The sequence below is a fragment of the Dendrobates tinctorius genome, unplaced genomic scaffold, assembly GCF_039654945.1.
Source record: "Dendrobates tinctorius isolate UK_male_01 unplaced genomic scaffold, ASM3965494v1 ptg000460l, whole genome shotgun sequence".
NCBI classification, from domain to species: domain Eukaryota; kingdom Metazoa; phylum Chordata; class Amphibia; order Anura; family Dendrobatidae; genus Dendrobates; species Dendrobates tinctorius.
In genome coordinates, this window is record NW_027362122.1 from 585857 (window position 1) to 610788 (window position 24932).

The following is a 24932-nucleotide window of genomic DNA, read 5'->3' on the forward strand; positions in this document are numbered from 1 at the left end:
ATGCGCACTTTTTATAGCGTACGGGACCTGCCGGAAATCTCCAGAACTCCCAGAGGAGCCAATAGGATTCAGAGCAGGACCTGAGCACCTGACACCTGAACTCCAATAGGAGCTCGTCCTGTGAGCATGCTCAGAAGCTGGTACAAAGGACTTAGCCTCTGGAGATAAATGTGAGGAACTGGATCTCTGCATAGGTATGGCAGAACACAGATTCCTAACAAGAGTGGCTCTTGACTAACAAATCACTCAAAATTTTAGAGCGCCTGGATGTCATAGAGGGGAAATCGCCCAGAACTGCACCCAGAGAAGGTTCTGTTTTTAGAATTTCCCAATGTTTAATTATGATTTGGCGCATATTGAACCATTCATGGTTGTACGTGGAAATAAACCGGACAGGTCCCTCTGCCCCAACATTCCCATGGCTCTTGTTAGTATGTAGGAGAGTACTGCGGGGAGTCGTTATTGCTCGATCATACCCATGCTTGATGCTCCTAGCACTGCAACCCTGGGCCCTTAACCGTTGTTTCAGGTCAGAGGCCTGGGTCTCAGAAAGAGCATCAGAGGAGCAGATGCGCCTCACCCTGAGGAACTGTCCGACCAGGACAGCCCTAACTGTGGTGGGATGGTGTGCAGTTTCAGCATGAATCAGAGAATTTACCGCCGTGGATTTCCTAAAAATGTCCATCCAAACGTGGCAAGTAGAATCAACCTCCAAGGAAATATCCAAGAAATCCACCATCGTGTCACTGAAGTTGTATGTCAGGGGGACGTTTATAGAATTCTGATTCAGCTGTTTCATAAAATCCTCGAGCTGGTGCACCGTCCCATCCCACAACATCAGAATGTCATCAATATAGCGAAGCCAGCACAGCACATGGGAGGCGGCCGGCGCGCCCTCGTCACCAAAGATCTCTCCCAAGAACCCAGGAAGAGATTGGCGTACGCGGGCGCACAGGCCGCCCCCATGGCTGTGCCGCGCCTCTGTAAGTAGAAATTGCCTTTAAAGACAAAGAAGTTGTGGGACAGGACATAGTGCAGCAGCTCGAGGATCAACTCACACAGGGCTGTCCAAGTCGGAGGCCCTCAGGAAAAAGCGCACTGCATTCAAGCCATGGGCATAATCGATGGAGGTGTAGAGAGACTCTATATCCACAGTAACAAACAGAGCATTATGATCCACAAGAATGCCGTCAACCCATGCCAGGACGTCTGTCATGTCACGGACAAAGGATGGTAGAGTTTCTACAATGGGTTTTAAGTAGAAGTTAATGAACTTACATACAACATCTCAAAGCCCACCAATTCCAGACACAATAGGACGTCCCGTGGGGTTGAAGGCATCCTTGTGGATTTGGGCAACAAGTAGAAAGTTGGTACCCTGGGGCAGTTGGTAACCAGACCATCAAAAACTTTTTTATTGATGATATTACACTCATATGCCCTGTGTAGAATTTGGTAGAGCTTAATCGAGAAGGAAGTCATGGGACTAAATGGCAACTTCATATAGTCTCTAAGCTGCCGGAAAGCCTCCCGTTCATACATATCGCTTGGCCAGATGACGATGTTCCCTCCCTTGTCTGCAGATTTGAAAAACAACGTCAGGAAGAGCCTGCAACTGCAAGATAGCCTGACGCTGTTTCAAAGCTAAATTGTCATATTTTCTTTTTGTTGATAGTTTCTTAAAGTCCTCAGCGACCAATTTAGTAAATATCTCTGTCGCAGGACTGAGAGTGGCCGATCTGGGCAAGAGAGATGGTGGAAACCTACTTGTCTGAGGTGTTGATTGTTCCTCAGGCAGATCTTCAAGATTGTTTAAAGCTTCCATCTCAATCTGGCTCATGGGCATCTGTGCTGGACCACGGCTGTGGTGTTTTTGAGCAGGAGCTTCCTTGAAAATAACTGTAAATCTTTAAGGCTGTCATATGGGTTAGTGGGAGAAAAAGAAAGCCCTCTGCTCGGAACCTCCACCTGTGTATCTGTAAGTATATGTTGGGAAAGGTTCACTACCTGCAGACCACCCTGGGATCCAGTCTGGTCTGACCTCCCACCAGACATCTTGTTCTTGACGGATTGTCTGGTCGTAATATGCTGATTAGCAGAATTGTTAGTTGATGTTCCCTCATTTTGAGAGGGTTTGGAAGAAGATTCTCCATCATACGATTTATTAGAGCACATGGAAGTGGATCTTGATCTAGAAAAAGAGGAATTCCTGTATCTAGATCTTGAACGTTCAGTCATATTTCACCAGCGGTAGACTCTGGACATCTGTTTATCAGTGACATCACACTTAAATTTCTTAGATTTAGTGGTCTGTATTTCATGCGCCCACTTCTGCAACTCAGCGTCAATATCATCGTTAAATTTCTTAAGAGATTCACTAGACACGTCCCTCCGCAAAATCACCTGTAATTTGTCTATCTCAGCTTCCAAAGTCTCCAGGGTGCTGTGGTTCATTTCCTTCAAAAGGATCTTTCGGCGCGATCATGTTAATCTTTTAACATTTTAACATCCGTGGGTGGATCACGATTTTACCTACAGTTGTTAGAGGCACACGTCAGCTGTTCAAATGAGGTGACATGTGCCAGAAAAGGTGCGGGCTCATCGCCGAAGCCGGCACCAAAGAGGGGGAGGCACCCAATTAAGGACACTGCACATGATTGGGTGTTAAGGGGTTTAAAGGAGTGCAGGCCAAAGACAGGGAATTTAAACACACTCTCTATGCCATGTTCATTCTTTTAACACTCACTACTTCCCATATTTCCCTCCCTAATCTACACTCCATCCTCTTAAATTTCAGTATTCAGGCTACAAAAACAAACAACCAAAACAGAGTACCTCCCACTAAATATACTTGACTCTCAACTGAACTTTCTCTAGAACAAATAACATTGAAGAGAGACCTCACTCAAATATTTAGGAATTAACCTCACAACTGTATCCCACTTTATAAATGGTCACATTTCAGCAATAAAAATGACCATCCTCTCAAACTTACTATATTTATTTCAAACTGTGCGCATACCCTTTGTTCTCAATGATTTACGATCACTCTAGGTAGCCATCATGAAATTTGCATGGGCAAGAAAACACCATAGGATCCCAAAGTCAATCCTCTTGGTTGATACAAATAAAGGAGGTTTGTAGTTTCCTCAATTTGTCCATTATTAGGCTGTGTGCAAATGCTGCGGATTAGGTGCGGATTCATCTGCGCGGATTTTGTAAAATCCGCAGGTCAAAATACCTGCGGTTTTACCTGCGGATTGCTCTGCGGTTTTGCCCTGCAGTTTTTCATCTCCTCAATGGAGGAGATGGCAAACCGCAGGAGAATCCGCAGAAAGAATTGACATAGGGAATCATGGTACTGTACACCGCAGCGGCCAAAACCGCTGCGGAACCGCAGCAAAATCCGCAGCGTGTGCACACAGCCTGATAGGGCAAAACAGCTGTGCAGAAAACCAGCTTGGCTAAACTCTCTAATCTGGAATGGTTTTTATAATTCCCCTCAAAAACAGACTTCTGTCCCCAATGGTTCTCACTACAGACATACTCCAAGAAATTCAAGCTGGCTTCCACCAATTCCTGCCTCACTTCCTTTTTATTTCACCTGAACTTACCTGAAGGAAGAAGTCCTGCAATGACAAACACTCTGGCCTGTTTAACTTTGTAGATAAAACTAATTATAAAACTAAGACACTAAATTCCAATGATAAGCTGAAATCTAAATAATCTGTACATATGATCCCATTATACCACTACATTAAAATAAACACTCTGCTTCAACACTTTTCATAGTCTGCAGGTTCCATTCCAACAATTTTTATAGAAATAGTCCCTAAATAAGAGCGTAAATATCCAACATCCATAATATCCTACAAAATCCTGAGACAAACTCGCTGACTAGACACTCCTATAACTTAATTTATGGACAGCTGTGGTTTGATTTCTTTGCCTGTGTGGATTGGATAGTTTGTTACCGACATCTGGAGAGAATTTCATGTCAATAGCACCTTTAGAAATAGATTTACTTAGAAAATTGAAGACATGTTCAACAGGCTTAAAGTTGATAAATGTAGAGTAATGCACCTAAATCAGAGTAATTCTACTGTCATATGTACAATTTTTACAATTCTGACCACTGTCAACTTACGAAGTTATAGCTCTGGAACGCTTCAAAGTATTCCACTGATTCTGAGATTATTTTTTCGTGACGTATTGTACTTCATATTAGTGTTAACATTTCTTCGATATAGCTTGCGTTTATGAAAAAAACTGAAACTTGGCAATTTTCAAACTTTTAATTTTTATACCCTTAAATTAGAGGGTCGTGTCACACAGAATAGTTAATAAATAACATTTCCCACATGTCTACTTTACATCAGCACAATTTTGGAAATAATTTTTTTTGTTGTTAGGATGTTATAAGGGTTAAAATTTACCAGTGATTTCTCATTTTTCCAACAAAATTTACAAAACCATTTTTTTAGGGACCACCTCACATTTGAAGTGAGTTTGGGAGGTCGATATAACAGAAAATACCCAAAAGTGACACCATTCCAAAAACTGCACCCCTCAAGGTGCGCAAAGCCACAGTCAAGAAGTTTATTAACCCTTCAGGTGCTTTACGAGAACTAAAGCAATGTGGAAGGAAAAAAATTAACATTTTACCTTTTCACAAAAAAATTTACTCAGAAATAATATTTTTTTTCATTTTCACAAGGGGATCAGGAGAAAATTGACCACAAAATTTGTTGTGCAATTTCTCCTGAGAACACCAATACCCCGTATGTGGGGGAAAGCCACTGTTTAGGTACATGACAGGGATCAGAAAGGCGGGAGCACCATTTTACTTTTTGAACACAAAATTGGTTGGAATCAATGGCGGCGCCCTGTCATGTTTGGAGACCCCTTGATGTATCTAAACAGTGTTACACCCAATTCTAACCCCAACACACCCCTAATCCCAACCCTAACCACACCCCTAACCCGAATCCCAACCCTAACCTTAATGCCAACCATAACCACAACTATAACTCCAACCACAACCCTAACCCAACACTAACGTTAGCCCAACCCGAACTCTAACCCTAGCCCCAATCCTAACCCTGACCCAATGCTAACCCTTGCTCTAGCCCCAACCCTAACTCGAATCCCAACCATAACCCTAGCTCTAGCCCTAACCTTAGCCCAACCCTAACCCTAATGGAAAAAAAAATTATTTTAACATTTTTACCTAAGGGGGTGATAAAATGTGGTTTGAGTTACTATTTTTTTCATTGTGATCACTGCAATAGGGTCTATCACAGTGCTCAAAATGAACCAATAGGAGAAATTTACTTTTGTTGCCGGCCAGCAGATTTCGGCGGGTGCACTGTGCATGTGCCTGCCATTTTCTTCCCGGAAGAGGACGCTGCCAGCCGGGAAACATCACAGGAGGATGCAGGAGGGTCCAGGGACACCGGAGGTACCGGGGGACCCCATTTCTCTCTCCTCTGATATGCGATCACATCAGAGGAGATAGAAATTAAATGGGAAATCTGATTTTTTTTTTGTGGTCACCGTCATTCTGTTAAAAACAGTGATCGCAACACTGGAGTCGGTAAAAAACAAACCGAATCATGTTCTCCAGGGTTTCAGCTACTCCCAGTCACCGAGACCCCAGAGAATTTCCAACTCCAATTTCCAAGTGTGCGCTTCACACTTATTTCACAGCGCCGTTAAAAAACGGCGACGATTAATAAGTAACCTTAACTGCCGCCCTTAAAAGGAGTATTGGCGGTCGTTAATGGGTTACATAGAACCATACTTGGGGCTTTAGAATAGTAGAAGAACTTGGGTATTCTCGATACAAGTAAGCTGAGCAGCAGTACTCAATGTCAAGCAGCAGCCGCAAAAGCAAACAAGATTTTAGGATGAATAAGTCCTGTTATCCCAATGTATTATTACACTTCTATAAATCAATTTTAACCCCTTCACGACCTTGGGATTTTCTGGTTTTCTGTTCTTTTTTTTTGCTCCACTTCTTCCCAGAGCCATTTTTTTAAAAATTTTCAGTCAACATGGACATGTGATTGCTTGTTTTCTTGTTGGATGAGTTGTACTTTTGAACAACACCATTAATTATACTATATTTTACTATACTATATATTTTCCGAGACCTGTAGCGTCTCCATTTTTATGGTTCTGTGGCCGAGTGAGGGCTTATTTTATAAGCGCTGACCTGATATTTTTATTGATAACATTTTTGGGTAGATATGATGATTTGATTGTCTGTTATTGCATTTCTGGCTTTTTGATTTTAATGGCTGAATTAATTTGGTTTATGTTTTGATAGATTTGACATTTATGAATGCAGCGATACCAAATGTGTTTTTCTTTTGACAGGGGCGCCCATGGGTGGGGTTTGTGACCCGCATGTGGTTTGCACGAGCTGAATGCATGTCAAAGATTGAAATGTCATGACATGACCTATGGCGTACTTTTAAGTCATAGGTCATGAAGTGGTTAAGGCCATGTATTAAATATGGGATCCAGTTTGGGCTCTACATTTTAAAAAGGATAATGGCAAGTTAGAATCGGTTCAAAGATGGGCAATTAAATTATTGCATGGGATGGAAGGCCTCTTATATGAGCAGAGGTCAGAAAAGTTGGGCTTGTTTAGCTTTGAAAAAAAATAAATAAACGCTGCAAAGGAGAACTCATTTATTTATAGAATTACATGTCTGGTACATGGCCTACTAAGGAACATTCATTACCTGTGGAAGAAAGGCGATTCTGACATCTAAACAGGAAAGGGTTTTTTACCGTTTGAGCAATCAGACTGTGGCATGCTCTGCAGCAAAAGGCTGTATTGGCAGACACTATATGAGTACTTGAAAAAGGACTAGATGCTTTTCTGACAACTTGCATAATGGGTTATAAATAATCTAGTGACAAAGAATGTATAACTGGTGGAAAAAGGTTGAACTTAATTGATCTATGGCTATTTTCAACCTATGTAACTATGTAAAGGGCCTTTTACACATTGCGATATCGCTAAAGCGTCACCGATTTTGTGATGCAGCAGCGATATCACTAGCGATATCGCTACATGTGACACTCACATTCGACCGGCTCCCCCGCTGGTTATCGCTGATCACGTGAGATTGGCCCGGTCCATTTCTCGTCGTCGGCTTCCTGCTGGCGCCGACGAGCGAGCCATGGACGTGGGCGGAAGACGTCATCATCGCCGCGTCTCACAGGTAAGTATCGACCGCTGCTGCATCGCTGTGAGATCTGCCTGTTTGGCAGCTCACTAGCGACCATTTAGCGATGCACCAGCGATCCTGAATGGGTCGAATCGTTGTCGGGATCGCTGGTGCATCGCTAAATGTAACGGGGCTTTCAGATAACTTGATATGAAGATAATTGAAAATAAGAGATCACACCAGATACTCCTTATCCATCTACCTTAATTTGTTTTCAGACAGATTTACTACATTAGGGAACTTTTTGATGGTTTTTGACACTGCAATGTTTCACTGTGCAAAAAAATGCAGTATCTTATGCCCCTAGCACTTTCTTTTTTATGCTGCATAAACTGACCTGTGTTTATTTTTAAAATCTACAACATGTTAATTTCATTTGTGAACACACTTAGCTTTGCATGTGGATTTTTCACATAGAATAGAATTGCATTAGATGAGGAATTTGTGCATGAATTCCGCGCACGAATATCAAAGTTATGTCAAATCCAAATAACAGAATGTATCAAAAACAAAGGGGTTTTCTGGTCTAGACTGAAAAAAGTCAGTCAATCTGAGAGACTGAAGACTTTTGAATCCCCCCAACACACACCCCGTGTGCTGCGAGGATTCGCTGATTTCTCAACGGAGATATGCATAATCCCGGGCAGGAAACGTCTAGAAGGATGTACCCTCCTTCCATTCAATTGTATGAAGCGAGACTGTGGTTACTAGGTGGCTTCTGCCAGGGAGTATGCATATCACATACGTCACTGCCATTCCCATCTGAGAAACTGGTGAATCCTCGCACCGCATGCGGTGTGTAATGGGGAGGGGATTCAAAACTCTGCAGTCACTCAGATTGACTGCAGACTTCTTTTTAGACTGCACAACCCCTTTAATATAAAGAGGAACCTTCACCAGTTTGAGCACTCTCTTTTGCATGAAGTTGACCAATGATAAGAAGATAGCAACACACAGGAGGAAAAAAAGAATATGCCTTCTTCTCCTCACTGATCTATGTAGTTACTATATAGAGGTACGGTGTGTTTGCAATGATACATCGCTCACCTCTGCTGTATCTCTACAAAGCAGCTGCACAGAAATTTGAGGAGGGCGTGTTCTTTTCTCCCCTGTACGTTGCTACCTGCTTATGATTGGTCAACCACATGATGGGGAAGAAGTACACACCACTTGAAACAAATCTCTGGAAACATCCAGTTGAACTATAACATATAGCATTTGCAACTCCATTTGTAAAATACTTTCAAGACAAGTGCTCAAATCACCCACAAACTTCCAAGAAAAAAAACAACATTATTTCGAAGTAAATTATCCCTGCCCCTGTTAGCAGAAAAAAGGCAAGTTTGGGGTATTGTATGGGGGCAGAATTTTGAATATATATACAGCTTTGGCAAAAATTAAGAGACCACTTTCAAAAGTTCAGTTTGTCTGATTTTTCTCTTTATAGGTATATTTTTGAATAAAATGTAAGTTGTTCTTTTAGTGTATAAATTACTGACAACATGTCTCCGAATTTCAAAGCAATAAATATTTTATTTTTTCTGACATTTCATATAATGCAAAGAAAACAAGTTCATAATCATTTAGAAACAACAATACTAATGTTTTAACTCAGGAAGAGTTCTGAAATCAATATTTTGTGGAATAACCTTGATTTTTAAAAACATCTTTCATGCGTCTTGGCATGCTTGCCACCAGTTTTTCACACTGCTTCTGGCGCAAAAATGTAAGCAATTCTTCAGTGTTTGATGGCTTGTAGTCACAAGCCATCAAACACTGAAGAATTGCTTACATTTTTGCTTCTTGTAATCAAGAGCATCCATCATCCTCTTGATTACATTCCAGAGGTTTTCAATGGGGTTCAGGTCTGGAGAATGGGCTGCCCATGACAGGGTTTTGATGTGGTGGTCTCTTAATTTTTGCCAGAGCTGTATATATTATATAGCTGTATTTCATACTTTTAAAGTAAAACATTCTTGCAATGCCAAGTTTTGCTCTTACCCTACACAATCATCAGCATATCCAGTGTCAAAAAAATGTCTGGCACCCAATTGTTGAAGTCTTTGGTCAATTATTTTTCCACCATTGCAAAAGTAGGTATATTCAGAGTCACCAAGGGCTGAAATTAAAACCCAAAAATTAACGTTAAATGAAAATAATGTATTTGAATGTTGATATAAATATACCATAATAATGTTATGCTGCTTAGTATTGTTTTGAAGGCTGAATTAGAAAAAATATCAAAACTTGTGATGACAATAGGTATTACACATGAGGAAATTTAAAGAGGTTAACCAAAATAGAGAAACGCTGAAGACAGGCAGCTTTAAAACAGCAATATTCAATTCAATTGCTTAGCTATGATTTTGTAATTCATTATTACTGTACATCCACACAAAGATTTTGACATGCATTTTGAAGTCGATTCTTATGTAAAATATACATAAAAAACCTCTACAATTTTTTTTCAAACAAGCTTCACACTAATTTCAATGGGAAAACACCTGTAGTGCATCTTGTACCAGATATCATCCGAGTGCCGTCTGATTACCATGGACGCCGGCAATGTAATAGATTGAGAAATTACTTTCTCTGTCTCCTCCGCACCTGTTCTTGCGATTCTCTCATGTGAGAGAGAACATACGCGCGTGACCCCAGCCTTATTTTTCAGCATGCTACATAAAGCAATGTTAATTCTTGAGACCTTTCTAATTGAAAAATTTGAAAACAATTAGAAAATGATTAATTTAAAAGTAAAAATAACAAGAACTAAATTCATGTGAATATCCACATAAAAAAAACAAGTGTTTTTTATATGGATTGAGCAGCCTGAAAAATTTCCATAACAAAAAACTATGTGAACAGAACCTTAAACTGAAATCCTTCTACAATAAATATCTAGAATGACACTTACCCAACAATCCATATCGTAGATGTGCAAAATAGTCATCTGGTAGCTCATGGTTTCGAATTTTCTTCACAAATTTTAAGGCAGCATCTGGAGGATCTCCATTTCCAGTAGTAGAAATTACAATAACCACAGGATCCTTTTCATGTTCCAAACTAAACTAGAAACAGTACAAGGAATCATTTCAAATTTCTTTTATTCTTACTATTTAACACAGAAAATTTCCCATGGTAAACCTTCCATTTTCTCCAATAATTCAATGGAGCATACCATGGGTGACAAGGAATCTGTGACAATGGTGTCACCAGAATACCATCCTGGTAGGGGGAAGATTCAAGAACTGGAATCTGCAACTATCTGGATGCTATTTTAGTGAAATTGTTGACACGGATTCCTTTTCTAATTTTTACATGTGTTACAATCTCATAGCATTATTCAAACATTTTAATTTCAAGAACTACAGTAGGAAATTAAAAGAGGACTCACCGTAAAATCTCTTTATCACGGGCTTTGTTGGAGGACAAAGAAAACCATGGGAAGTCTACTGCCACTTGGGAGGCTGACCCTTCATTTACTTCTTAAGAAAAAAAGTTGTCTCTACCCCAACAGGCTACATCTAGCCCATAAACATCCCGCTATTCAGTTAGTGCAAAAAGCAGTAAAAGAAAAAAAAAAAAAGAAAAAAGGACACAAACAAGGAAGGGAGTTGTGTCCCCCAATGAAGGCTACGAGAAACTGCTTTTTTGTGGAGTACCTAAAGTCCTCTTTTCAAGGACACTTTATTGTGGGACACAGGAAATCTTGGGATGCATAAAAGCAGTGCCTGGGGTGGAAAAAATAATAATATTTTAGAAGGAGGAATAGTAATCCCTCAGATTATCATCACCCAAGCCATTAACTAAGTAGCAGCCCTGGAGGTGTACAATCTAGGAGACTTCTGCCTTTCAAGGGTAATGAGCCATTCCCAGTTAGCAGTATTCTGACAGAACCCCATCTTCTGCAATGGCAGAATGAGACCAGCTAGCAATGGAAACCCTAGAGGCAATCAGACCCCTGAAAGGACATACTGGCATGACCAAGACAATCTGAACGGAGCTGTGAGAGTCAAACAGACCTCCACACCTCTGACCATGTTACACTGTCTAAGAAACTCTCAGGGACTGGAGTACGAAAATGCCTAAAGGAAGGAGAGCAATCTCCTCCAAGCGGAAATTGGAGAACAAATTACGGGGAAAGGAGAGTATCGGACGCAAGACCACTCTGTCCCGGTGACGTAGGGAAATACAAGAGAGCCATCGTTTGGAGCCTGGCCTGGTGGAAAAGATTGTCAGGAGGAAATAAATCACTGTGTCAGAAATCTGGAATAGAGAGCTGCCTCTGATCGGCACTGATGGGAGTCTAGGACCAGATTAATGTCTCACAAATTCAGAGAATTTTCCAGGTACCTCTGGAAAAAGACAGCCAAGGAGGAGACCTGGCCCCTAGGAGCCAATCCTGGCCCAAGCACAGAATGCCAAATAAATAAAGAAAAAAAAAAGAAGAGAATAACAAATGAGCTCAGTTGTTAAATTTGGCATTTCGGCCTTCTGAATGCAATTGCAAAAACATAACAGAAGCAGAAAACCAAGTACCAAGTTGGTCTATGAGACTTACTGGGCACCAATTGAGTGCCAAATAGTTACATACAGAAACCACTACAAAATAAAATAGGAGAAAATATGGGAGTAAATTGGTTAAAACACTTAAATTTATTGATGGACAAAGTAGCCAACATTTAAAAAAGTATGCAAAAAGACAGACAATTATAACAGTAATAAGGTTATCTCCAACTGGGTGATGTTCACACTATGGGGAAACAGGGTAGAGCTTATGGTCATTAGGAGTATATAAAGCGCTGGTCAGTATAGCAAAGTCAAAGCAAAAAATGCTATTTAGGTAATGGTAACCAATATTGATTGACCGTATAAAGCGCAACATAATAGCATGAAAAACCTACAAAAAAACAAAATGAAAAAAACCCTGCTGTAATTAAATAATAGCATGACAAAATTGACATAGAGAGTATCTTACCCTATAGTAGGAGAGGGCACAGTACACAAAATCGGGTGATTTATTCCCCAATTAAAAAGATACAATCTTTATTAATATGATCTTAAAATTATTAATATGATCTTAAAAACTCACCATCAGTTGGTACGTACACAACACAAAAGAAACACCGTGAAAACAAAAATACAAAACAAAACACAACCTTGAAATGTACTAGGAATCCCTTAGTGTTTTGCCTATGCTTTTGCCTTCCTAATGGGTAGCATTGTGGCACCCCCTGCTCAGCAATGACTGCCCCTATGATTCCGCAGATGCACCCTATAGTCGATCTTTTGTCCCCATACACAATAAAGGAACCGTTAATACCGTTAATACTAGACATAGGCCACACCTGCAGATAAAAGGACCCTATATCCCAAGGTAAATTAAAAATATTCAAGTACACATGGCTCTGGTGGCTTTCCTAGATACAAAGATATAAGATATAATAGTTCTCACTAGTAAGTCCGTAAGTTCTTATTGATCCAACATGTTATAATATCAGAAATCAAGGCATATGATTCAATGCCCTAACCACAGTGTTTTTATAATCAAGGATATACAATGATAGCTTCACATAAAACTAGACCAATACATATGGATCAATTGAGATTATCACCATCACTAAGCAGAGTTTTATGATCTATCGTTAGAAATCAAGGTACTCATCTGAAAGGTATGCCACCGGCCTTCCATTGCCTCAACGCGTTTCGCCTTCGCGGCTCATCCGGAGGCCAGAAACCAAATGGTGTTTCTTGATAAAGTGTGATGTGCAAACTGAGATAACCAGCCTCCATTTAAATAGCTCGCTTTACCTATAATAGGTCCTCCTTGATTATAAATACACGGATCACTCAATGGCACTGCTCGTGCGGTGCGTGTGCGCCACGCCACCTGTGCCATACTGGAGCTGCCCAGCCATCAAGTCAGCGGATGCACGGGAGTATGCAAAAGGCAGAGGCTCCCGCACATGTACGGCGGACACTAAACATACCGAGTGGCCCAGTGCGAGCAACGGGGAGCGCACTGTGGCACTATAGGGGATTTAAGTACATTTAACAACGTTGCGACATAGTAACATAGTTATTAAGGTTGAAGGAAGACTTTAAGTCTATCTAGTTCAACCCATATCCTATCCTAACTTGCCCTAACATGTTGATCCAAAGGAAGGCAAAAAAAAACCCATGTGGCAATCAGTAAGCTACACATTGGGGAAAAAAATTCCTTCCAGACTCCACATACGGCAATCAGACTAGCTCCCTGGATCAACTCAATATTAAGGAAACTAGTGTATATACCCTGTAATGTTCTACTTTTCAAGAAAGGCATCCAGTCTCTTCTTAAATTTTAGTAGGGAATCACTCATTACAACATCATATGGCAGAGTTCCATAGTCTCACTGCTCTTACAGTAAAGAATCCGCATCTGTGATTATGCTTAAACCTTCTTTCCTCCAGACGTAGAGGATGCCCCCTTGTCCTCGTCACAGGTCTAAGAGTAAAAAGATCATTAGAAAGGTCTTTGTACTGTCCCCGCATATATTTATACTTTGTAATAAGATCACCCCTAAGCCTTCAAATTTCCAAACTAAATAACCCCAAGTGTAATAACCTATCTTGGTATTGCAAACCCCCCAGATCCCTAATAACCTTGGTCTCTCTTCTCTGCACCCGCTCTAGTTCAGCTATGTCTTTCTTATACACCGGAGACCAGAACTGTACGCAGCATTCTAAGAGGTAAAATTATGTTCTCCTCATGAGCCTCTATGCCTCTTTTAATACATCCCATTATTTTATTTGCCTTTGCAGCAGCTGCCTGACACTGGCCACTAAATGTGAGTTTGTCGTCCACCCATACACCCAGGTCTTTTTCAGTGACAGTTTTGCCCAGTGTTTTACAATTAAGCACATAATTAAACATCTTGTTTGTTCTACCCAAGTGCATGACCTTACATTTATCCCCATTAAAGCTCATTTGCCATTTATCAGCCCAAGCTTCTAGTTTACATACTGTAAATCCTCCTGTAATATAATATTGTCCTCTCACTATTGATTTCCCTGCAGAGTTTGTGTCATCTGCAAATATTGAAATTCCACTCTCTATGCCCCTTACAAGGTCATTAATAAATATGTTAAAAAGTAGCGGGCCCAATACTGACGCCTCTGGTACCCCACTGCTAACCGTGACCCAGTCCGAGTGTGCTCCATTAATAACCACCCTTTGTTTCCTATCCCTGAGCCAGCTCTTAACCCACTTACACATATTTTCCCCTATCCCCATTGTTCTCATTTTATGTATCAACCTTTTGTGTGGCACCATATCAAAATCTTTTGAAAAGTCCATGTACACCACGTCCACTGCATTCCCTTGGTCCAGTCTGGAACTTACCTCTTCATTAAAGCTTATCAGATTAGTCTGACAGGAACGGTCCCTCGTAAACCCATGTTGATATTGGGTCATGAGGTTATTCTTCTACAGATACTTCAGTATTGTATCTCTTAGAAAACCCTCCAGGATTTTACCCACAGTTGAGGTTAAACTTACTGGCCTATAATTTCCAAGTTCAGCTTTTGTCCCCTTTTTGAATATTGGTACCACATTTGCCATATGCCAGTCCTGTGGTACAGACCCTGTTATTATGGAATCTTTAAAGATTAAAAATAATGGTCTATGACTGTACTTAATTCTTGCAGTACTCGGGGGTGTATCCCATCCGGGCCCGGGGATTTGTCAATTTTAGTGATTTGTAGATGCCGACGTACTTCCTGCTGGGTTAAGCAGGTGACATTTAATGGAGAATTTTTATCACTGTTCATGTTATCCGTCATGAGACTTTCTTGTGTAAATACTGTTGAAAAAAAGTCATTTAGCATATTGGCGTTTTCCTCATCCTCATCTACCATTTCACCCAGACTATTGTTAAGGGGGCCAACACTATCATTTTTTAGTTTCTTACTATTTATATATTTAAAGAATATTTTGGGATTATTTTTACTTTCTCTGGCAATGAGCCTCTCTGTCTCAATCTTTGCTGTCTTGATTTGCTTTTTACAGAATTTATTTAATTTTCTGTATTTATTTATTTAATGCCTCATCACTACCTACTTGCTTTAATTCTCTAAATGCTTTCTTTTTGTCCCTTATTGTGCCCCTTACAGCTTTATTTAGCCATAGTGGTTTCCGCCTATTTCTCACATGTTTATTCCCATACGGTATATATTGTGCACAGGTCCTATTCAGGATGCTAATAAACGTCTCCCATTTTCTTTGAGTATTTTTATGTCTCAGGATATCGTCCCAGTTAATTGCACCAAGATCATCTCTCATCCGTTGGAAATTTGCTTTCCTGAAGTTTATTGTCCTTGTAACCCCTCTACTACACATCTTATTAAAGGATACATGAAAACTTATTATTTTGTGATCACTATTACCGAAGTGACCCTCAACCCTTATATTTGATATGCGGTCTGGCCTGTTGGTTAATATTAGGTCTAGCAGTGCCCCCCCTCTTGCTGGGTCCTGAACCAGTTGTGAAAGATAATTGTCTCTCATAGTTGTCAAAAACCCATTACCTTTGCTGGAACTGCAGGTTTCAGTTCCCCAATGTATTTCAGGGTAGTTGAAGTCCCCCATAATAATGACTCCTCCTTGAGTCACTGCTTCATCTATTTGCTTGATGAGGATATTCTCTTTTGCTTCCATTATTTTTAGAGACTTATAACAAACCCCTATCAGTAATTTATTATTTTTTCCCCCTCCCCTTATCTCCACCCACAGGAACTCTACATTTTCATTAGACTCATATATATTATCACGCAGGATGGGTTTTAAGGATGATTTTACATACAAACACACGCTTCCCCCTCGCTTATTTGTACGGTCATTTCTGAACAGACTATATCCCTGTAAATTAGCCGCCCAGTCATGGCTCTCGTCCAGCCATGTCTCAGATATCCCCACCATGTCATAATTATGTTCCAACAACATTAACTCCAATTCCTCCCTCTTGTTGGCGAGGCTTCTGGCATTAGTATACATGCACTTTATGTATCTCTCTGTACCTCTATTCTTTCTTAAACTATTAACTGTTCTAACCCCACCCCCCGTTTCATTATTTGTGCCCAGGTCTCTAACTGCACTGTCTTCCCCTCCTATAAAAGGAATACCCTCCCCCCATTCCCTAGTTTAAACACTCCTCCAACCTTCTAGCCATTTTCTCCCCCAGCACAGCTGCACCCTCCCCATTGAGGTGCAGCCCGTCCCTAGCGACAGGACTGGCCTCACTGCCACCACTGCTTCCAGGTACATTAGTGTAGCTATTTGCTATTCTATTTGTGATGCTCTTTGAGCATCAGTTAAGTCATGATGTGTGTCCTTAACTGTCAGGGAATTTTTCCAGCTTACATAAGGGCAGTAGCACTTGCTACATGGTGATGTTTTATAACACTCCTTGCTATATTATTTTCTATGTGTCCCTGACTTATTATTAGTATTTTGCAATCATTTTTTGCATACTATTTTTTCCTGGTGTTGTGCTTGCAGTGTGGCTGGTCTTATGACCACTGTGCTCTTACATTTGCTGTTCCTCCCTATCCATGCACTGTATGTCCATAATTTTAAATACTATTCAATAAAATATTGCATTTTATGGATTTTTGACTGCTGGTTCTTTTTGGATAGTTTCTAGCGTAGAACCTGTAGCCAACAAAGAAGTCGGCCCAGTTCTCCAGGAACCCAAACCCCTCCTTCCTACACCAATTCCTGAGCCACTTATTAACCTCCCTAATCTTCTGTTGCCTCTCTGGCGTGGCACGTGGTACAGGAAGTATTTCCAAAAATACCACCTTAGACGTCCTTGCTTTAAGCTTGCAGCCTAATTCCCTGAAATCATCTTTACGGACCTTCCACCTACCTCTAACTTTGTCATATGTGCCAATGTGCACCATGACCGCTGGATCCTCACCAGCCACTCCCAGTAATCTGTCAACCCGATCAGCGATGTGTCGCACTCGAGCGCCAGGTAGGCAGCACACCGTTCGACGATCCCTGTCTTTGTGACAGATTGCCCTATCTGTTCCCCTAATAATAGAGTCCCCCACTACCAGCACCTGTCTGGCCTGCCCTGCTCTCCTATTTCCCCCCTTACTGGAGCAGACACTCCTCTGGCGGCTTTCAGAGGACATGCCTTGCTGCAGCAGTGCTACCCCTGCGCTGACACTCCCCTCATCTGCCAACTTAGCAAACTTATTGGGGTGTGCGAGATCAGGACTAGCCTCCCTGGCGCTCTTCCTTCTACCCCGCCTTCTGTCACCCAACTGGCTACTTCACTGTCCTGGGGCTCCAACCTAGCATCCCCCCCCCCTCATCTATCCCATTGAGCGTCTGCTCAGTGAGCAGAAGGCTCCTTTCCATATTGTCTATGGATCTCAGTGTTGCCAGCTGCGCATTTAGGTCCAGTATCTGGGCTTCCAAATGGAAAACATGCTCACATCTCGCACAGCAATATGCACCCTCGACCGGCTGGTCAAGGATTTCATACATGCGGCAAGACATACACTGGATGGCATTGGCAATAGTGGAGCACATCCTAATGGGGATTGCACCAGACAGAAAAAATAAGTAAAAAAAAAAATAAATAAAAAGTATTAATAAAATATAACAGTAAATCAGCAATACCTCCCTTGGAAACTCCCTGAATCCAAAGTCAATGGGGCGTAATAGTACTCCAATGTCGGACTCCCTCAGTTTGAGGTGGGCTCCGGCACTGAGCCAACATCTTTTCTGGCACGTCAGCTGTTTTGAACAGCTGACATGTGTCTCTAGCAACAGAGGGTGGAATTGTGATCCTCCCATGGCTATTAACTAGTTAAATGCTGCTGTCAAACTAGAAATCCTTCCCATCGGCGCCTGTGTCACATGACCATAGGTCACCTACGGGTTGGCATGACAACCAGAGGTCTCCAGCAGACCTCTATGGTTGTCACTGCCGGATTGCTATGAACGCCGCTCGGAGGTCGGCGCTCATAGCAAGTGAGCAATTCTGCTACATACAGGTGATCTGATCATCGCAGAGCCAATCGGGATATGGCAGCTTCTAGTCTCCTATGGAGACTATTCAAGCATGCCAAAAGTAAAAAAAAAAAAAAAAAGTGTTTAACATATTAAAAAAAATATATACGAGTTCAAATCTCCCCCTTTCGCCACATTCAACATAAAACAATAAAAAATACACATATTTAGTATCGTCGTGTTCAGAATCGCCCGATCTATCAATATAAAAAAAAGAAATAACCCGATCGCTAAATGGAGTAACGAGAAAAAAATCAAAGTGACAGAATTACGTTTTTTTGGTTGCAGCAACATTGCATTAAAATGCAATAACAGGCGACCAAAAGATCATATCTGCACCAAAATGTATCATTAAAAACATCAGCTCAGCTCGCAAAAAATAAGCCCTCACCCAACCCGAGATCAAGAAAAATGGAGACACTACGGGGATCAGAAAATGGTGCAATTTTTTTTTTTACCAAAGTATGCAATTTTTTTTTCACCACTTAGATAAAAAAGAACCTAGACATGTTTGTTGTCTATGAACTCGTATTGACCTGGAGAATCATAATGGTAGGTTAGCTTTAGCATTTATTGAACACAGTAAAAAAGCAAAACAAAAAAAAAATAAATTGTGGAATTGCACTTTTTTTGCAATTACACCGCACCTGGAATTTTTTTACGTTTTTCCAGTACACAATATGTTAAAACCAATGGTGTCGTTCAAAAATACAACTTGTCCCACAAAAAACAAGCCCTCACATGGCCATTTTGACAGAAAAAATTTTAAAAAAATATGGCTCTGGGAAAAAGGGAAGCAAAAAATAAAAAATGCAAACCCCAAAATACCTCTGGTCGTTAAAGGGGTTAATATGGTATGTCCTAAAAAAAGAATGGAGGCACTAATTTGAAGAATGATTTCTACCATAAAGGCTTTATCAGCTATTATAATTTAGACAGAATAATGCAATGCTCCTAGCCACTAGAGTCATACAGTGGGGAAAAAAGTATTTAGCCAGCCATCAATTGTTTTTCCACCTAAAAAGATGAGAGAGGCCTGTAATTGACATCATAGGTAGACCACAACTATGAGAGTCGACATGAGAAAACAAAACTAGAAAATCGCCTAGTCTGATTTGGTAACATTTATTTTGCAAACTATGGTGGAAAATCAGCCTTTGGTCACCTAAAAACATGCAAGATTTCTGGCTCTGACAGACTTGTAACTTCTTCTTTAAGGCTATGTGCACACATAGATTTTGGTCCTGCGGATTTTTCCGAGCAGATTTGTAAAAATCCGCAGGTGAAATCTCAGGTCAAAAGACCTGCGGTTTACCTGCGGATTAGCCTGCGGTTTAGCCCTGCGATTTCACACCTCTACAATGGTGAAGGTGTGGAACCGCGGCGGAATCTGCACAAAGAATTGACATACTGTGGATTGTAACCAGCAGCAAAGCGTTTTTGGTTTTACCATTGCAAACAATGGTACTGTACAACGCAGCAGAAACTGCTGCGGACCCGCAGGGCCAGAAACGGTGAGGATCCGCAGCAGAATCCTCACCGTGAGCACATAGCCTAAGACGCTCCTCTGTTCTCCACTCATTACCTGTAACAATGGCCCCTGTTTGAATTTGTTATCAGTATTAAAGACACCTGTCCACAACCTCAGTCAGGGTATGTTTCTACGGTCAGGATTTACTGCATATTGGATGCTGCGTACAGCAACAGCGTCCAATCCAGAGTCCAGATATTACAGCATAGCGGAGGGGATTTTATGAAATCCCATCTCCACTATGCGTACAAAGACGCAGGTGACAGACCTGCGTATACGCAAATGTGGCGCATCTTTATAGACCACAGCATGTCTATTTATCTTGCGGAGATGCTCAGTCTCCGCAAGATATATAACACAGTCTATGAATGAACGTGGACACGTACCCTCACACTCCAAACTCCACTATGGTGAAGACCAAAGAGCTGTCAAAGGACACCAGAAAGTGAACACCAAAGAGCTGTCATAGGACACCAGAAACAAAATTGCAGCCCTGCACCAGGCTGGGAAGACTGAATCTGCAATAGGCAAGCAGCTTGATGTGATGAAATCAACTGTGGAATCAATAATAAGAAAATGGAAGACATACAAGACCACTGATAATCTCCCTCAATCTGGGGCCCCACGCAAGATCTCACCCCGTGGGATCAAAATGACCACAAGAGCGGTGAGCAAAAATTCAAGAACCACATGGGGGGACCTAGTGAATGACCTTCATAGAGGTGAGACCACCATAACAAAGGCTACCATCAGTAACACACTTCGCCGCTGTGACAAGTGTCAGCTTACGCTGAGTCATTCTTCTTAGAAAGAGTGGACCCTCTGGGCCGTGGCACCCACCCACCTAGGGCGAGCTGACCTAATGAGAACCACCCCCTATACAGGGAGTGTCAGGGGCAAGACCAAGGGGGTGAGCCACCACGGCAGCTGGACCAGATGGCCGGCTCAGGGAAACAAGACAAGGCAAGACGAGTCATTAATTCAGAGAAACTTCATTAAGGAAGACTTCAGGTACAACAGGTGCAAAATGTGGACACACAGAACATAAGGCAAGGTGCATGAAAGGGCACGCCGAGGTCCAAGACTTGAGGAACTCTTCAGGGTGCAACAGGAGCAAATGTGAACACACAGTTCATGAAACAGGGTGCGTGCAATGGCACGCCAAGGTCCAGGCATGGAACGTGCAGATGGTACACGGACATCGGACTCCGGACAACAGTCCACGATCAACCAGGGCATCAGGGTCTGTAGCTCAGAGGGTGATCGGCAGGATCCGGACATCCAGAAGTTAGCCAGGGTTCCATGCAAGGAAACAAGAGAGTTAGTGACATGGTGTGTGTCAACGGACACGCCAGGATCAGGTTCACAGGACAGAGACTGGCGCATGCCGAGGGGCATGCCAGGGACGGGTCAGGTTCACAGGATGGTGGCCTGTGCATGCCAAGGGGCATGCCAGGGAGAGGCACAGAGTACGGTGGCATCGGAATCCTAATGCTGGCATCGACCGACAGGGTCCAGGTATCTGGCTACGGACATCAGCTCCGGACAACAGGCCGCAGTCATCTAGGTCCGGACCTCTGGCAGCGGTCGTCAGGTTATGGAATCCGGCAGGCAAACTAGGGAACAGAGAAGAGCAAAAGAGACAAAGGCACAGTGCGAGAACCAGCGTGAGTGCAAGGGAGCACAGAGACCACGGCTGGGAGCACCGGCAGGTGGTACCGACGATGGCAGTTGCAAGCGGGCACGACTATAGGCGGCACCGCTGCGGGGCCACGCAGCCAGACCACTATAGCACTGGACGGGGCACGGCTGGGGCACACAGGCGAGCACGACTAGAGGCGGCACGGCTGAGGCACACCAGGTAGGCACAAGCGACCAGGCACGGGCACGAAGCCACAAGGCAGGGCTAGGCAAAGGGTACAGGACAGAACCACATGCGAGACAGAATGGCAAAGCCTAGTACGAAATGTGCAAGAGCGCACGAAACATCAGGGACAATACAAAGAACGAGGCAGAGACCTGCGCATGCAAAGAGCATGCCAGGGACAGGGACAGTCTAGCAGCGGAGCGTAGGCCGAAGCCCAGAGCCGGGCCAAGGAAGGACCTTGGGACTAGACAGGGTACAGAGCGAGGCCTGCACGTGTAGAGACACGCCAGGGAGGGGTTCAGAGCGAGGCCTGCACGTGTAGAGACATGCCAGGGAGAGGTTCAGAGCGGAGGCCTGCACGTGTAGAGACACGCCAGGGACATAGTCCGAGCGGAGGCCTGCACGTGTAGAGACACGCCAGGGACAGGTTCAGAGCGGAGGCCTGCACGTGTAGAGACACGCCAGGGACAGGTTCAGAGCGGAGGCCTGCACGTGTAGAGACACGCCAGGGACAGGTTCAGAGCGGAGGCCTGCACGTGTAGAGACACGCCAGGGACAGGTTCAGAGCGGAGGCCTGCACGTGTAGAGACACGCCAGGGACAGGTTCAGAGCGGAGGCCTGCACGTGTAGAGACACGCCAGGGACAGGTTCAGAGCGGAGGCCTGCACGTGTAGAGACACGCCAGGGACAGAGACAGAGGCAGGGTACCTGAAGCCACAAAGCAGAGCGAGACATGAAACAAGGAACAGAATCAGAGCAAACAAGGACTACAAGGCAAAGCAGAGCAGGGACAAAACATGGCACGAAGGACAAACACCAGACAAGACACGAGAGACGGAATACGAGCACGGAGCGTGTGCAGAGATGCACGACCGAGCAGAGTGCAAGGGCACAGACTAGAGGGAGCGCTCCACAGACCAAGCAGCCATGCAGGGACACCACACAATACTCAGGCCCTGAGCATAGGAAGGGGCGGGCCTGATATAGGGCATAGCACCTCCTCTTCCAGGTCAGGACCAGGGGAGCACTTCCGGGTTCAGATCCACAGGATAACAGAGCGTAGTCACATGATCAGAGTTCCAGACATGACGAGACGACTGCAGAATCAGTGCTGAAACCTAGACAGGTCACATGATTAGAGTTCTAGACATGACGAGACGATTGCAGAATCAGTGCTGAAACCTAGACAGGTAACATGATCAGAGTTCTAGACATGACGAGATGATTGCCGAACCAGACAGTGCAGGATCTTTAGGAAACGTCACATGATCAGAGATTCTAGACATGACGAGAAGATCACAGAAGACAGAGCAGAAACGCTGGCATCCTGCAGCTCAGACATGAGGTGAGTGTGCACAATGCTCTAGGGAACAAGCAGGATAGCAGACAAGATATGCGCATGCACATCACTCCAGGAGTTCCTGAAAGAAAACAGACATGGCAGACATGACAGACATGGCGGACATGACAGCCGCCAGGGACTCAAATCCTACAGTGCCAGATGTGTCCTCCTGCTTAAGCCAGTACATGTCCGGGCCCATCTGAAATTTGCTAGAGAGCATTTGGATTATTCAGAAGAGTATTAGGAGAATGTCATATGGTCTGGTGAAACCAAAGTAGAACTGTTTGGTAGAAACAAAACTCGTCGTGTTTGGAGGAGACAGAATTCCGAGTTGCGTCCAAAGAACACCATACCTGGGGGGGGGGGAAGCCTGGGGGTGGCAACATCATGCTTTGGGGTTGTTTCTCTGCAAAGGGACCAGGACAACCGATCATTGTACATGAAGGAATGAATGGGGAAATGTATAGTGAGAATTTGAGTGCAAACCTCCTTATTTTAACTTCAACGATTCACAGGACTTGTTTCTAAAATGCATTGGGCTTGTTTAGATGTTCTTTTGCATACCTCTGATGCTCAATTTTATGGTGATGGTGCAGGAGAGGTTTTCTTCTGATGACTCTTCCATGAAGGCCATATTTGATAAGGTGTCTCTGAACAGTAGAACAATTACCACAACTCCAGAATCTGCTAAATCTTTCTGAAGGTCTTTTGCAGTCAAGTGGGGGTTCTGATATGCCTTTCTAGCAATCCAACAAGCAGCTCTCTCTGAAATTTTGCTTGGCTTTCCAGACCTTATCTTGACCTCCACTGTTCCTGTAAACTGCTATTTTTGAATTACATATTGAACTGAGGAAAGGACTGTCATGATCCAGGACGGGGTTTTGCTTTTGCCCGTCATGGTCTGATTGGAGGTAAATTATTCCGCCTCTCCCTGGCAGAGGGCGGCTATATTATGCTCACTGGACCTAGGTCCGGTGTCAGTTATACTCCTGCTCTCGGCTGAGTTAGTTGACCTTGTGCGTACGTGTGCCTTGTGCCTGATAACTTGCTTGCTTGTTCGGTTTTGATTCGGTTCTGTCCCTGTTACGAGTTCTGCCTGTCCCTCTTGTACTGCGCTACCTATCGTGTATGACTCTCTGCTTGTGACCCGACTCCTCTCTGCTTGTCCCCTTGGTACCATGTCGCCCTCTTGTGTATGACCTTTGGCTTTGTCTGACCTCCCGTCTGTTTACCCCTTCTGTACCTCGCTGTCCGTACTGTGAACGAGTTTGCTGTCTGCTCTGAAGGCAGGACGCTAAGCCGTGCCCCCTTGCAGTCACATGACCGTAGATCCCGTGCCGGCTTGCTAAACTTCATCACTCAGGTCCTGTGCACCTACACTTTCTGGTTATTCTGGTCCCCAGGGGTCCCTACAGTACGGGTGAGTCCCTGCTCAACGGAGGCTGTACGCCGGCGCTGTCAGGATCCTGATAGGACAACTTGAAAACGCTTTGCTATCTTCTTATAGCCTTCTCCTGCTTTGTGGGCCTCCACCATTTTCATTTTCAGAGTGCTAGGCAGCTGCTTAAAAGAACCCATGGTGGCTGTTTTTTCGCACAAGGTTAAAGGAGGCTATGTGTTTCTGAACCTGTGGAATCTGCATCAGCTGGCCTTTCCTAACATTGAGGATGAACAAGCCATATCCCTTACAGGCTAATTAAGGTCTGAAACCTTGGTCAAAGTTATCTGAGCACACAAATCTCCAAAGGTGCCCAAACTTTAGCATCGGACCATTTTTCTTTTTGTAATTTTTAAAATGTGAAAAAATGACAATGTGTATTACTTTTTAGCCTAAAATACAAAACAAATGTGTCATCTTTAAGTTTAGGCCTTTTAGAGATCAT

At 43.1% G+C, this 24932-nt stretch overlaps 1 protein-coding gene across 3 annotated transcripts in view; it reads right to left on the reverse strand.

Moving 5' to 3' along the window:
• The window catches only part of MTRR (5-methyltetrahydrofolate-homocysteine methyltransferase reductase), a 700332-nt gene that overhangs the window by 555404 nt on the left and 119996 nt on the right, over window positions 1-24932 (reverse strand). For all 3 annotated transcript variants that reach the window (XM_073564571.1, XM_073564570.1, XM_073564569.1), the window contains exons 3-4: window positions 10159-10312; window positions 9246-9363 (exon numbers count right to left, since the gene is read on the reverse strand). In XM_073564571.1, coding sequence (XP_073420672.1) covers window positions 9246-9363; window positions 10159-10312 — 272 coding nt within the window. The remainder of the gene's footprint in view (window positions 1-9245; window positions 9364-10158; window positions 10313-24932) is intronic.